Below are 15845 nucleotides of genomic sequence, written 5' to 3'. Positions count from 1 at the left end.
TCAGCAAACATGTCTACATTTTTGTTTATATAAATGGTAGCACTCTATACACACTGTTCTGCAATTCCTCCCCATCACCCCACTTAACAGGACTTGGAACTGCTTCAACATGCTTCGTTTTTTTAATAGCAGCACAGATTCCTACAATATGGATGCACCATATTCACTTAACCAACTGCAGACTTCAAAAAATAGCCAGATCCTAGGAGATGATATCGAGTTACAGCCAAGGTTGAGAACCACAGCTCTATGATGACAAAGTCTTACCTGTATCAGTAAATGACTGTATATCATATGTCAAGTCTATGTTAACACTTTCTGCATTTTCTACTCTCCGAAAAATTATTCCGAGGAACCACATTGATACGTAATTGTTGCTATAAAGTAAAATTTAAGAATTTCCATTAATTGTTTTTACAATTTTACAGACGCTATTTGGTAACTAAAAGTTGGTCTCTATGTCTCTACCTCATACACACAGACTTCAGTGGTTTGGCCAAATTCTTAAAACTGACATTCAGAAGACTGGTAAGGTACTCAACATTGTTCTAAAGAGGATTAGGTAGCTTTGAAAATGACTTATTGAATATACACTTAAAGATACTTCAAACATTGCTCTGGAATTTTTGTTGTGGCTTGTGAGCTACAAAGTAGTGTGTACTGGGGCCGGCATTGTGGCAAAGTTGGATAAGCTATCAACTGTTGATGCTAGCATTCCAGAAGAGTTAATTCAAGCCCCAGCTGCTCCACTTCTGATCCAGCTCCTTACTAATGCTCCTGGGAAAGCAGAAGAAGATGGCCCAGGTGCTTGGGTCCCTGCCACCCATGTGTGAGACTCAAATGGAGTTCCAGGCTCCCGGCTTCACACTGCCCCAGCACCATCCATTGCAATCATTTAAGGAGTGAACCAGCAGATGAGTTCTGTATCTCCCTCTAACTCTGCCTTTCAAATAAATAAATAAATAAATAAATCTTAAAAAAAATAAATACAAAGTAGTATGTACTTAATTTTAAAAGCATGGCCACTCATACTTAAACTCAAATATGTAACACATCACCCCCCCTCCATCAATGCCTGTTAAAAACAGTTTCATAACTGATCTGAACAATATGCAGATTCACATTATTTAGGAAGTATAACTCTAAAAAAACAATTAACTTACTCTTTATAATGTTCCTTATTTCCTGGGAATGACTGGGGATTTACATGGGCAAGAGTAATAAATTCATTCCGTTCCAAGTTTCCAACAAGTACACGGATTTTTGATTCTACTAATCCAACCCTAAAATAAATGACAAGATTTTTCTTAAAACAATATTAAGTTTGAAAACTACACTCATGTAAACTAAGCAGCCTATTAGCTATGCAGCTTAAACATCATTTAAAAAATTTAGTTCAATATGATAGAGACTTTAAAAATACTATCAAGTAAATGACAACTTCAGTGATTTTTTTTTTTTAACTTTTATTTAATGAATATAAATTTCCAGTGTACAGCTTATGGATTACAATGGCTTCCCCCCCCCCCCCCATAACTTCCCTCCCACCCGCAACCCTCCCCCCTCCCTGATTTTTTTTTAAGAACTGGTCTATTTAATATTTAATGCATTCTTGAAGATAAAGTAGCCATCCATGACTGGAGCATGAACAAAAACTATTGTTTAATCTGATCCTGATTCTTTTTCTATTTTTGGATCTTATGTCTAAGTGGAAATGAGGGGGCACAGACAGGAAGTGGGGTTGGGCTGAGTTCAGGTTCCTAGGTGGCCACTGAGAACTGGAGACCATAGCACTAAGGCTAGAAGCCGTGAGGCACAGTGGCACTGGAGGGTCTAGTACCGAAGCTGCACTCAGAGGAGATGAAACTGAAGATGCACAAGAATGTGATATCTTCTATAGGGAATTTACTCATCTACGTGGCCCTGTTGTGAGTCATTCTTTTTATCTTAAAGAAATTGGATAGCATATGAAGATTAGGCATCACACTTGGATAAATGAGATGAAGAACCTGGTTAAAGTTTCTACTCCTTTCTGCAAATGAATAGGCCCAGAAAGGTATTAGACTCTAATAGAAGAAAAATAACAATTTTCCTAGTTAGGAATAAGTTTAGCTCTAGTAATAGACCTTCATAGCTAAAATACAAAACTATTTAGGAAATATGAAGAGACTTGTGGCCACAGTGAGCCCTTCGGCCTGTGACAGAGAATGTTGCTGTAAATGTAAAGAATATCTGTCTCCTAGCAAATATTAACTAAAAGGGAATAATATCTGAAATGGCCTTGTCTTGTCGATCTTTTCTGTTTACCTGTTTATTTCTGCCTCGAGTACATTTGTGAAGAGCCTTTTGCAATTAGTTATGTTTTATGGAAGTCAGAACATGCCCACAGTGATACTTAAGCACAAGACCATTAATCTTTATTTTTAATAAATGTACCAATTTTAAAAATTATTTTAAAAATGTGTATATTCCCTAAGGTTAAGACATATTTAAATTGTGCAAACAAAAATGCTAACACTGGCACATAAATTCTGAAACAAACATGCTCTGATTTTCACAAAACGCTAGCCCTTCCATTTAAAAAATAATTCACAGGCTGGCATTGTGGCATAGTGGGCTAAGTCTCTGCCTGCAATGCCAGCATCCCATATAAGCCTTGGTTTGTGTCCTGATTGCTCCACTTCTCATCTAGCTCCCTGCTAATGGCCTGGGAAGGAAGCAAAGAATGGCCCAAGTGCTTGGGCCCCTGCCACCCCCGTGGGAAATCCAGATGAAGCTCCTGCTCCTAGCTTTGGCCTGGCTGTTGCAGCCATCTGGAAAGTAAACCAGAGAATTAAAGATCTATTGATCTCTCTCTTTCAAATAAACTATTTTGAAAAATTCACTATTATTAGGATGATAATAGTATTCTGCAGCTTCATTTTCACTTAAGAAATGTTGACTAATGTTAGTCCTATTACCTTACTGGTGACTTCTGTGAATTAGAAATAACTAAGAATTAGTTATTCTGTGAATTAGAAATAACTAATTAAAAAATTTTTTTCTTCAAATGCTGACAAAAGCTTACAACATTATAATTGTGTTTCATGGGGGCTGGCACTGTGGCGTAGCAGGTTAGGTTGCTGTCTGCAGCACAGTGCCAGCGTGACTGCCAATCCAGCTCCCTGCTAATGCACCTGAGAAAGCAGTAGAAGATGGCCCAAGTGCTAGGGCCCCTGCACCCACACGGGAGACCTGGAAGAAGGTTCACGCTTCGGATTGGCCCAGCTCCAGCTGTTGTGGCCATTTGGGGAATAAGCCAGTGGATGGAAGATCTCTCTCTCTGTGTCTTTCCCTCTCTGTAACTCTGCCTTTCAAATAAAATTAAAGAAAAAAAAAATTGCGTTTCACTAGTAGATACATGAAACCTTTTGATTTATTCCAGTTGTCTAAATGTGAGGTTTAGGGGCTGGCACTGTGGCATAGCGGGTAAAGCCGCCACCTGCAGTGCAAGCATCCCGTATGGATGCTGTCCCTGCTGTTCCACTTCAGATCCAGCTCTCTGCTATGGCCTGGGAAGGCAGTGGAAGATGGCCCAAGTCCTTGGGCCCCTGAACCCCCAAGGGAGACCTGGAAGAAGCTTATGGCTCTTGGCTTCAGATCGGTCCAGCTCCAGCCGATGCAGCCAACTGGGGAGTGAACCAACAGATGGAAGACCTCTCTTTCTCTGCCTCTCCTTCTCTCTCTGTGTAACTCTAACTTTCAAATAAATTAATAAAGGAGGTTTGAAAACTTTTTCTGTCAAGTTTGGCAAATATTTTAGGTCTCTGAGCCAGTTTCTGTTGCAACCATTCAATTTTGCTATGAAGCATGGAAGCAGCCACTGTCATGTGAATGAAGGTTTTTTTTTTTTTTTGTTGTTTTTTGTTTTTGACAGGCAGAGTTAGACAGTGAGAGAGAGACAGAGAGAAAGGTCTTCCTTCCGTTGGTTCACCCCCCAAATGGCCGCCACGGACGGCGTGATGTGCCGATCCAAAGCCAGGAGCTAGGAGCTTCTTCCTGGTCTCCCAGGCGGGTACAGGCGCCCAAGCACTTGGGCCATCCTCCACTGCCTTCCTGGGCCACAGCAGAGAGCTGCACTGGAAGAGGAGCTACGGGGACAGAATCCGGCGCCCCAACCAGGACTACAACGCGTAGTACCAGCACCATAGGCGGAGAATTAGGCAAATGAGCTGAGGCACAAGCCAAGAAAGGATGTTTTAACAAATGTTATAAAATATAAATAAAAGATTGAATTTGGCCCAGACAATAGCTCCCTGACCCTGGATCTATAAAAATACACTGTTTCAGTGAAAGGATTATTTACAAGGTCCCTTTAATTACCAACAAAATAAGCATTAAAGCCTTAAAGCAGGGTCTGGTTTTATGGCGTAGCAGGTTGAACTGCTGCCTGTAGCACCTACATCCCATATGGGCACTGATTCAAGATCCAGCTACTCTGCTTCCAATCCAGCTCCCTGCTAGTGTACATGAAAAAAGCAGCAGAAAATGGCTCCAAGTTCTTGGGCCCCTCACCCGGAAGAAGCTCCAGGCTCCTGGCTTCAGATTGGCTCAGCTCCAGTTGTTGTAGCCATTTGGAGAATGAACCAGTAGATGGAAGACATCTCTCTATCTCTGCCTTTCCCTCTAACTTTGCGTTTCACATAAAATATAAATAAATGAATCTTTAAAGCCTTGAAGCAACAGTAAGACATTACTGTGTTTATGCCTAATGGGAGTCTGGGATGTGAATATACTGGAGGCAGAGATGAATTTAGATGGAATAGAAAGATCAGGCCGGCGCCGTGGCTTAACAGGCTAATCCTCCGCCTTGCGGCGCTGGCACACCGGGTTCTAGTCCCGGTCGGGGCACCGATCCTGTCCCGGTTGCCCCTCTTCCAGGCCAGCTCTCTGCTGTGGCCAGGGAGTGCAGTGGAGGATGGCCCAAGTTCTTGGGCCCTGCAGCCCATGGGAGACCAGGAGAAGCACCTGGCTCCTGCCATCGGATCAGCGCGGTGCGCCGGCCGCAGCGCGCCTACCGCGGCGGCCATTGGAGGGTGAACCAATGGCAAAAAGGAAGACCTTTCTCTCTGTCTCCCTCTACTGTCCACTCTGCCTGTCAAAAAAAAAAAAAAAAAAAAAAGAAAGAAAGAAAAAAAAAAAAAAAAAAAGAAAGAAAGAAAGAAAAAAAAAAGATTACACTGCTCCTTGACCAAAAATATCTCCTATCTATTTACAGAAACTTAAAACTCTGAAGCCACTCAACCACCCTCTTCTAAAATAAAAGGATATATAAAATGTCTTTTTCTTTACGTTTTGATGGAGGAAAATATAACAATAAGGAGAGTAAACTTAGTAAGAAGAATTTGGATATCAAAATCGTCCAAATCATGCCAAAATTTTTGCTTGTATCTCACTCTGAAAAGCAACAAAAAGCAAAATCTGTACATATATCTTTATATCACTCCTGATGCTGGAATATTAACTTGAAGGCATTTCTTAAACAAGCTTGTTCCATGGTTATGTATACTAGTTACCAATTTCAAAATTCTGAAAATCAAGCACTTACCATTTTATAAATAGCAAAGCACCATATAAATATACTAGCATATATTGTAGGTAAACAAATTGAAATCTAAGTCTTACCACTCTAGATGGTTTTCTTCTGTTGATGCACTGGCAGTCAACACTATATAATGTCTATGAAGAATTTCCAGCAACAATCAGAAAGAAAAAAAAGGCAGACATATTGTTAGGGTCTGTTTTTCCATCATTACTTTTTCCCTCTCCTTTCTAATGAACAAAAGAGTTAAATATGCAAACAACCTATGAAAGCTACAACATCCTCTGACTTTGACAAAATTAATTCTATACCTGCAATTTAAAATCAGCTCACTTGGGGCAGGTATTTGGCTCGGAAGTCAAGATGCTGTTTAACAATCCTGCATCCCAAATTGGAATGTAAGGGTTTGATATATGGCTCCTGACTTGTCTCCAGCTAATGTGGACCTCAGGAAAGGCTGGGTCTTTTCTATTCACATCAGGGACCTCGACTGAGGTCCTGGCTCTTGGTCCAGTTTGGTGTTACTATTGGGGAGTGAAACAATGGGTGTTTTCTCCCTTTTTCTTTCTCTCTGCCTCTCAAAATACATTAAATTAATAAGACCAAAATAATCCACTTAAAAAATCATCAATACTGCATTAGATACTACTAAAGAAATCCTGTTATCACTTAGATTTATGTTAACCTATTCTCTACCTTACTTACATATACAGGTGAGTTGTCACCTATATTATTTAACATTCTTCTTAAAGAAAAACTAAAACAACACACATACAAAATGCAAAATTTCAATACCTATATTTTTGAAAGAAATTTGGTGGTTCAAGTAGTTTGGACCAATCTGATTTTCCCTGAAGGATTTCATCTGTGACTGCAAGACCTAAAAAAAGAAGGCAGTGATTTTGAAAACTACCAGCTGTTCTATCACCTGACCCCCAAACAAGTAACCTTATCAAATTTCTCGAGTAATAACATGTAAATAAATTATCCCTTTTTTCAGAACACAAAAATTAAGTTCAATCACACTGGGCTGGCTTCATTTTTGGCCTTAATATTACATACTTTAGAAAACTACTAAAAAAAATATTCATATGTGGACAAATCTTTAGGAAGAATAGGTGTTATAACTCTAACTGCAATAAAGAATAAAATTTTCAACCAAAACCATGTGGGAATATGAAAAGGGCAATAAGGCCAATATGTTTACCTTGTTTAAATTCTTCTACCATTACTGTTCGAGTTGATGTGGACACATTATACGTAGAATTCTGTTGTGGGTAGGCAGGGGTGATTATGGGCATGAGATGATACCTATCTGATGGATTTACCTGTGAAATTAGAAGCAGAATAATTGATCTATTCTCCTATTTCAGTTGTCCTCACTTCATTTCCCCACAAGTCTGAAGAATATGAAATATAAATTTAATACTACATTTCCTCAATTCTTACAAGTTCATCTCCCCCCACCTGCATTTCTTTCTGAAGTTGGAATGTGTAAGTCTGATAGTCAAAATCAAAGGAAACTCTGAACAAGTTTATTTTTCCTCAGAACAGCTACTAAATAGATGGCATATCTAATAAACAACGGTCTTTTTGAATCAAGGAAACACAGTATAACTGCAAAAAACGTTATCTGGTCCAATAATTCTCAATCCTTTTTCTGCATCTACTCAATGGATGACTTCCTGTTGGTTGCCCAGAGGAATGCATACTTACTCTGAAAGCAAATTAAAATGCAACGAACATGGGAATTATGCTATCTTGAAACCATGAACCTGCTTTAAACTGCATGCAAAGTAAATCTTTTATGTACTTTAATACACTATTATTAATAACTAATTACTTGTAAGACAGTTTTCCACAATGGATTATGACACTGTGGTTGACATATCCACTCATCTAGTCCTACATGGGTGATTCTTCACAACAGAACATTTGGAACAGCATTAGAGATTTAAATCATTTGCACAAAAAGCACAGCAGAGAGAACAAAAAGACTACAGTTATACAGAAGGAAGATAAGAAGAAACAAGAGGAATTATCTTTAACTAGACTGTAATCTAAAGAAACATATTTTTTCTAAAATATTCAATGAAATTCCATTATAAATCACATACCCGGGGATCCCAGACAGGCAAATTCAAGTTGCTTTCTTCTGGCTGCTTCAACAGCACAGGATTTGGCCATTCCCTAACAAAAAGAAGGCAAATTAACTCACGTAAGATCTCACTTCAGGTATCATGAAATACCAAAATCATCAGATTGTTCTAATCTTCATACAAGCAGATGTTCTAGATATTTGGTATTAAAAAAATGTGTTTAAAGGAAAAGACTGCTTATTTTAAAGCAGTGATCTTAGAAAGGGCAAAATTACTTTGTCCATTAGCTGCTAATTAATTTACATCTGATTCTTTCCCTTCCTTCTCATTTGTTTTCATGGACTTAATTCTGATGTTTTAATAAAAGCATCAGCTAATATTTACTGAAAATACTAACAGAATAATGCATCACCTATCATTAATATCTTGTTTAACAGATAAGCAGAGATTAAGCAGTCTCACATTGCTAGTAATTTGCAGAGCCAAATCTATTATAACCACTTTTCCAAACTAAAGGCCCACATTCATAGAACCCTGGCAGAAAGTTGCCATCTGAATGTCCCACTATTGCCTCAAATGTAGTGTTCTTACACTTTTAACGTATGGAATGTAAAACAGAAAAAGTCTATGCATGGCTCTTACATTTTCAAGTAAATTTACATATATGCAGCAAGTGAGTAAATAGTCAAAAGTATGCATATGAATACTTACCACTTAGAAAAAACTAAAAAGAACTTATGAACTAAAGTAGAAGCTGCTGCATTTGGATATAACTGGCAAGTTCTTGCAACCAGCATAGCCCAGGAGACACCACCAAGGAATCCAAGCATATTGGAATAAATACCACGCCCTAGACAATTAAAATATTTGTTAATTATTATTAAGATCTTCCTACTATCCTTGACATTCAATCAAATGACTGTAATCTTAAGACTGCTGCTGGGGCCTGTGCTGTGGTGCAGCAGGTTAAAGCCCCAGCCTGTAGTGCCGGCATCCCATATGGGAGCCAGTTCAAGTCCTGTCTCTCCTCTTCCAATCCAGCTTTTTGCCTGGGAAAGCAGTAGAAGATGGACCAAGTGCTTGGGACCCTGCACCCGCATGGGAGACCTGGAGAAAGCTCCTGGCTTTGGATCAGCATAGTTCTAGCCATTGTGGTCATTTGGGGAGTGAACCAACAGAATGGAGGATCTCTCTCTGGCTCTACCTCTCTCTCTGTAACTCTTTTCAAATAAATAAATATTAGAAAAAAGAAAAAAGACTGCTGCTTAGAATTTTTCCCCTATGGACATTAAAATTGGTAAGGAAACCTTCACACTAGGCCCATAGTCTATGAGTAAACCATAAGTTCTTATCTTACTCCCTCTACTTTATACTCTATAAAATACCTCAGAGTTCCAACTGCCCAACTAGGCCCTTATTGACATTCCTTCTCTTTGAATATTTAGGGTTGACAGAAAGATATCTGGAGAGTCTAAAAATAAAGAGGAATAAATATTTCATTAGTAATCATATTCATGAATAGTACTTTACTTTAAAAGTATTTATTTGACAGATAGAGCTCCTATCTGCTGGTTCACTCGCCAAATGCTTGCAATGGTTGAGGCACTGAAGCCAGGAACGTAATCCAAGTCTCCCACATGGATGGCAGGAATCCAACTGCCTCCCGGGGTCTGCAATGGCGGGAAGCTGAAATCAGCAGGTGGAGTTGGAATTAAACCCAGGCATTCTTTTTTTTTTTTTTTGACAGGCAGAGTGGACAGTGAGAGAGACAGACAGAGAAAAAGGTCTTCCTTTTTGCCGCTGGTTCACCCTCCACTGGCTGCTGCGGCCGGTGCATCGTGCTGATCTGAAGCCAGGAGCCAGGCACTTCTCCTGGTCTCCCGTGTGGGTGCAGGGCCCAAGGACTTGGGCTATCCTCCACTGCACTCCCGAGCCATAGCAGAGAGCTGACCTGGAAGAAGGGCAACTGGGATAGAATCCGGCGTCCCAACCGGGACTAGAACCCAGTGTGCTGGCATCGCAAGGCGGAGGATTAGCCTGTTAAGCCACGGCGCCAGCCTAAACCCAGGCATTCTGATGTGAGTATCCTAACTGATGTCTTAACTGCTAGGCCAACTGCTCACTCCCACAAGTAGAATTTTGAAATCAAGTATAAGCTTGAGGACTAACTTCAGTATTTCACAGAAAACGGACACTTCTTCAAAATAGATCACTGATATTAACTCATTTCTTATATGACAATATAACTTTTTATAGCAATCTGTAAAATATTATTACCATATTTTATCAAACCTAGGATATCTTCAAACTACATAATGCAGCATGATTTTATGGCCCACTAAGCAAACGAGAAAAACATACAAAGTATCAATTTCAGACATTAAATATGAAAACCATGCCTCTAAGAATTGACAAAGCATGATATTTAATCTGTAAGAAAAGACAAACTGGGTTATCCCTTCACTGCAAATTATTTTAACCTGACTACACAAGATACTCCAGCCCAAGGACAAATTCTACTTGCTTAAGGTCTTTTTAGACTCACTGTCCCACACAGTAGTCATAAACTACTTGTGGCTATTTGTTTCTAACAGTTTTGTTTACATAATCATATACAGTATGATCCATCCATGTAAAGTACATTATTCAATGAATTTTAGTACATTGTGTTGTATGACCACTGTCATAACCACTTCTAGAACATTTTCACCGCCTCAAAAATCAAACTTTTACAGTCATACCTCTCATCTTTCCCCACAGTCCTACCAGATATAAGCAACCATTAACTTACTTTAACTCTACAGATTTACCTGGTATGGACATTTCATATAAATGGAATCATAATATGTGGTCTTTTATGACTGACTTCTTTTAATTAACGTAACGATTTCAAGTTTCATATATGTTGTAACATATATGTATGTATTTCCTTTTATTGCCAAGTAATATTTGATAGTATGGATGTCATCATTTGTTGACTCATTCACAGTTCATAGACATGTGGCTGTTTCCACTTTTTGGCTATATCATGAATAATGGTGCTGTGAACATTTGTGTTTTTATGTGAACATATGTTTTCACTTCTTTTGGGCACTATTTAATCTTAAATATACTGAAATGAAAACTTAAAAATTCAGTTCCTTAGCTGTACATTTCAAGTGCCAAAGAGCCACATGGTTACTGTATTCGACAGTAAAGACATAAAACATTTCTGTAATCACAGAAAGTTTTATCAGATTGCTATTTTAGAGTATATACAACCTGGTGCCAGAAGTACAGCACAACTTATATGTATAGTCATGTGCCACCTAACAGTGTTGTGGTCAATGGCTGAGTGCATATATGATGATGATACTACAAGATTATAATATAATGGAGCTGAAAAATTCCTATTGCCTCGTGGATGAAAAGCTGAAGATACAAGGGAAAAGGAAACTACAGGGGAAGAAAAGTCACAAAGAATGGTTTGGCAGACACCTTTGCAGACCTCAACAAGTTTGTTGAAAAGCTTGAAAATAGGGGGCTGGGGATGTGGTGTAGGCTAAGCCTCTGCCTGTGGTGCTGGCATCCCACATGGATGGGATTCACATGCTGCTCTTCTGATCTAGCTCAGTGCTTATGGCTTGGGAAAGCAGTGGAAGATGACATAAATGCTTGGGCGCCTACACTCACTTGGGAGACCTAGAGGACGCTCCTGGCTTCAGATCAGCCCAGCTCCGGCTGTTGTGGCCAACTGGGGAGTGAACCAGCAGATGAAAAACCTTTCTGTCTCTCCCCCTCTTTAATCCTGCCTTTCAAATAAATAAATCTTAAAAAAGAAAAAAAGTTTGAAAACAAGGATTCCAATACTTCAAAGTTGTCGTTAACAGAGAAGAATGTAGGGCCAGCGCCGCAGCTCCCTAGGCTAATCCTCCGCCTGCAGCGTCGGCACCCCGTGTTCTAGTCCCAGTTGGGGCACCGGATTCTGTCCCCGTGGCTCCTCTTCCAGTGCAGCTCTCTGCTGTGGCCTGGGAAAGCAGTGGAGGATGGCCCAAGTGCTTGGGCCCTGCATCCACATGGGAGAGCAGTGTGCCAGCCTCAGTGGCCATTTGAGGGGTGAACCAACAGAAGGAAGACCTTTCTCTCTGTCTCTCTCCCTCACTGTCTAACTCTGCCTGTAAAAAAACAAAACAAAACAAAAAAAAAAAAAACAAAAAAAAGCAAAAAAAACCACACACAAACATTGAAGAATGTTTATAGTGCATTTATCTGCTTACAAGCTAATTAATGATGGAAAAAGAAATCAGGGGTTGCATCACAGCATAGTGCGTTGAGCTGCTGCTTGTAATGCTGGCATTCCATATGGGTGCCAATTCGAGTCCTGACTGTTTGTTTCACTTCCAATTCTGCTTGAAGCTAATGGCTTGGGAAAACCAGTGGAAGATGGCCCAAGTGGAAGATGGTCCCTGCCATCCATGGGGAGAGCTGGAAGAGGCTTGAGGCTCCTGGCTTTGGCCTGGCCCAGCTCCAGTCATTGCAGCCATCAGGGGAGTAAACTAGCTGATGGAAGATCTCTTTATCTTTTACTCTGTCTCTGTGTAATGCTGACTTTTGAATAAATAAATCCTTAGGGGGGAAAAAAAATCTAACCAACATGGACATCTTTCTGAAAAGAGTGATACTTCAAGAGCCTCAAGCAGGTCTTTCAGGGATCCAGAAGGCAGCACTGTAATCACAGGAGACAACAGCTACATGTGTGTTTTTGTTCTTGAAGACTTTCCAGCATAGCATGTGAAGTGTGATAATGATACTGATCTTGTGTAAGCCTAAGTTAAAGTATTTCTTAGTTTCTAGGAAAAAGTTTTAAAAAAATTAAAAATAGATGAAAGCTTGTAGAATAAGGATATAAAGAAAATAATTCTTATACAGCTATATGTTTAAGCTAAGTATTATTGATAAAGTAAAAAAAAGTTGAGAAAGTTAAAACTGATATAGTAAAAAAGTTCCTGTAAGTTAAGGTTATTGTGTCATTCAAGAAAAAAAAAAAAACTTTTTGGGGATGAAGTTGTGGCACAGCAGGTTGAGCGCTACAAGCACTGGCATCCCATAAGGGCACTGGCTCATGTCCTGGCTGCTGCACTTCCAATCCAGCTCTCTTTTAACATGCCAAGGAAAAATGGCAGAAGATGGCCCAAGTACTCATGCCCCTGCCACCCACATGGGAGACAAGGATGAAGCTATCAGCTGGCTATTGTAGCCATTTGGGAAGTGAACCAGCGGATGGAATATCTCTTTCTCTGTTTCTCTTTCTCCCCATCTCTCTTTGTGACTCTTTCAAATAAATCAATCTTTAGTAATAAAAAAAGAAAAAAACTTTTAAATAAATTTAGCATAACTTTAGTCTATAGTGTTAATAAAATCTGTAAGTAGTGTGTAGTGATGTCTTAGGCCTCCACATTCAATCTTAATTGACTCACCCAGAGTAGCGTCCAGTCCTGCAAGCTCCATTCAAGTAAGGGCCCTATATAGATGTGTCATTTTTAGTTTTTTTTTTTTTTTCTTTCTTTTTTTTTTTTTGACAGGCAGAGTGGACAGTGAGAGAGAGAGAGAGATGCAGAAAGGTCTTCCTTTTGCCGTTGGTTCACCCTCCAATGGCCACTGCGGCTGGTGCGCTGTGGCCGGTGCACTGTGCTGATCCGAAGCCAGGAGCCAGGTGCTTCTCCTGGTCTCCCATGGGGTGCAGGACCCAAGCACTTGGGCCATCCTCCACTGCACTCCTGAGCCACAGCAGAGAGCTGGCCTGGAAGAGGGGCAACCAGGACAGAATCCGGTGCCCCGACTGGGACTAGAACCTGGGGTGCCGGTGCCGCAGGTGGAGGATTAGCCTAGTGAGCCGTGGCACTGGCCCATTTTTAGTTTTTACACAGTATCTTTATTGTATCTTTGCTATGTTTAGATATCTTTAGATAAACAAGTAATTACCATTGTGCTACAACTGCCTACAGTATTCAGTTTAGTAAAATGCTATGTGGGTTTGTAGTCTGAGCAATAGGCTACACCATGTAGCCTAGGTGTGCAGAAGGCTATACCATGTAGAACTGTATGATGTTCACACAATAATGAAATCACTTAAGGACATATTTCTCAGTACATATCTTCATTGTTAAGTAACACATGACTGTAGCTACAGATAACATAGAATGTGTTATGCTAGCTCAGGATTAGGTTCTTTTTTTTTTTTCTTTTGACAGGCAGAGTTAGACAGTGAGGGAGAGAGACAGAAAGAAAGGTCTTCCTTCTGTTGGTTCACCCCCCAAATGGCCACTACGGCCAGCGCTCTGTGCCGATCCAAAGCCAGGAGTCAGGTGCTTCCTCCTGGTCTCCCATGCGGGTGCAGGGCCCAAGCACTTGGGCCATCCTCCACTGCCTTCCCGAGCCACAGCAGAGAGCTGGACTGGAAGAGAGCAACTGGGACAGAATCCGGCGCCCCGACTGGGACTAGAACCTGGGGTGCTGGCGCTGCAGGCGAAGGATTAGCCTCGTGAGCTGCGGCACTGACCCAAGGATTAGGTACTTTTATGAACCATATATATTAAAAAAATATAGTTCTAGGTTTTATTCGGAAAATGTTGGAAGATAAAAAAAAAGTTAAAACCATCACTACAGGCTCTTTATTTAATAAGTTAATTAAATCGTTATGAATCAGACTCTTGGGGTTGGTGTTGTGGCTCAACGGCTTAAGCTGCTGCCTTGGATGGGAGCATCTCATAAGGACACCTGTTTGAGTCCTGGCTGCTCCATCCACTTCCAATCCAGTTCCCTGGTAATGATCTGGGAAGGCAGAGGAAGATGAACTAAGTGTTTGCGTCCCTGCATCTATGTAAGAGACCCAGAGGAAGCTCTTGGTTTTGACCCAGACATTATGGCCATTTGGGTAGCAAGCCAGTGGATGGAAGATCTCTGTTTCTCCCTCTAACTCTGCCTTTTGGGTGGATGAATGGATGTATCTTACAAAAAGAAAAGAAAAAAAAAAAAATCAGGCTCTTTGCTGTTAATAGAGATACAAAGATAAACAAGATGGTCTTTCCCACAGGGAGCTCAAAAACAAATGAAGTTTCATTCTTCAAGTTCTGACCTTTTTTTTTTTTTTTTTTTTTTTAAGACTTATTTATTTGAAACGTGGAGTTACAAAGGGAGAGGCAGAGAGAGAGAGAGAGAAAGGTCTTCCATCCACTGGTTAACTCCCCAAATGGCCGCAACGTCCAGAGCTGTGCCAATCCAAAGCCATGAGCTCCTTCCAGGTCCTCACACGTAGATGCAGGGGCCCAAGGACTTGGGCCATCTTCTACAGCTTTCCCAGGCCATAGCAGAGAGCTGGATTGGAAGTAGAGCAGCACCCACATGAGATGCTGGCACTGCAGGTGGCAGCTTTACCCACTATGCCACAGTGCTGGTCCCAAGTTCTGACTTATTTTAACTGCCATCCTGAAACCCCAGATGGAAAGCTTTCAGTTTTCACTCAAGGGAGGAGGGAGAGTCACACATTGGGAAACCATAACCAACGCACCTGAAAAGCTAAGAGCTATTCCAAAAGTTTACTGGCCTTAGACAGAATCAATAACTCTGAATTAAAATTTTATAATGCAAACATAAATGACTTCAGATACTTACTTTTTGCCCATAATTTGACTGCTCTTAAGGTGAGTCTAAAAGTTTCTTTATTTGGCACTAAATGCAAAATTTCATCAGTAACTCTACATCCTGTGAAAGACAAAAGTATTCATTTTTTACTATGCAACAAAATCCAGCTAATTCAAATACCCTTATTTCCAGACTTCCAAATGTTAAAAGTATAAAAGTTAATAACATATTGGGGTCTATTTTCTATAACTATTTGAAATTCAGCACTTAGGAGAAATTACTTTGCTTTTGAAGGAATAAAAAGTACAGGATACTGCAATCTAAAATTAAAAGTGGGTTTGGCCGGCGCCGGGGCTCTCTTGGCTAATCCTCCGCTGTGGCGCCAGCACCCCGGGTTCTAGTCCTGGTTGGGGTGCCAGATTCTGTCCCGGTTGCTCCTCTTCCAGCCCAGCTCTCTGCTGTGGCCCGGGAAGGCAGTGGAGGATGGCCCAAGTGCTTGGGCCCTGCACCCGCATGGGAGACCAGGAGGAAGCACCTGGCTCCTG

At 40.6% G+C, this 15845-nt stretch overlaps 1 protein-coding gene across 2 annotated transcripts in view; it reads right to left on the bottom strand.

Moving 5' to 3' along the window:
* Window positions 1–15845, bottom strand: part of PAPOLG (poly(A) polymerase gamma) — a 45317-nt gene that overhangs the window by 10455 nt on the left and 19017 nt on the right. For both annotated transcript variants that reach the window (XM_062209486.1, XM_062209485.1), the window contains exons 8-15: window positions 15331–15420; window positions 8392–8530; window positions 7699–7771; window positions 6789–6909; window positions 6377–6461; window positions 5665–5718; window positions 1164–1283; window positions 268–377 (exon numbers count right to left, since the gene is read on the bottom strand). In XM_062209486.1, the coding sequence (XP_062065470.1) occupies window positions 268–377; window positions 1164–1283; window positions 5665–5718; window positions 6377–6461; window positions 6789–6909; window positions 7699–7771; window positions 8392–8530; window positions 15331–15420 (792 nt within the window). The remainder of the gene's footprint in view (window positions 1–267; window positions 378–1163; window positions 1284–5664; window positions 5719–6376; window positions 6462–6788; window positions 6910–7698; window positions 7772–8391; window positions 8531–15330; window positions 15421–15845) is intronic.

Source organism: Lepus europaeus, chromosome 13 (genome assembly GCF_033115175.1).
Source record: "Lepus europaeus isolate LE1 chromosome 13, mLepTim1.pri, whole genome shotgun sequence".
In the NCBI taxonomy this organism is placed as follows: Eukaryota; Metazoa; Chordata; class Mammalia; order Lagomorpha; family Leporidae; genus Lepus; species Lepus europaeus.
Note: the sequence above shows the minus strand (reverse complement) of the source record. Positions and strands in the feature narration are given on the sequence as shown.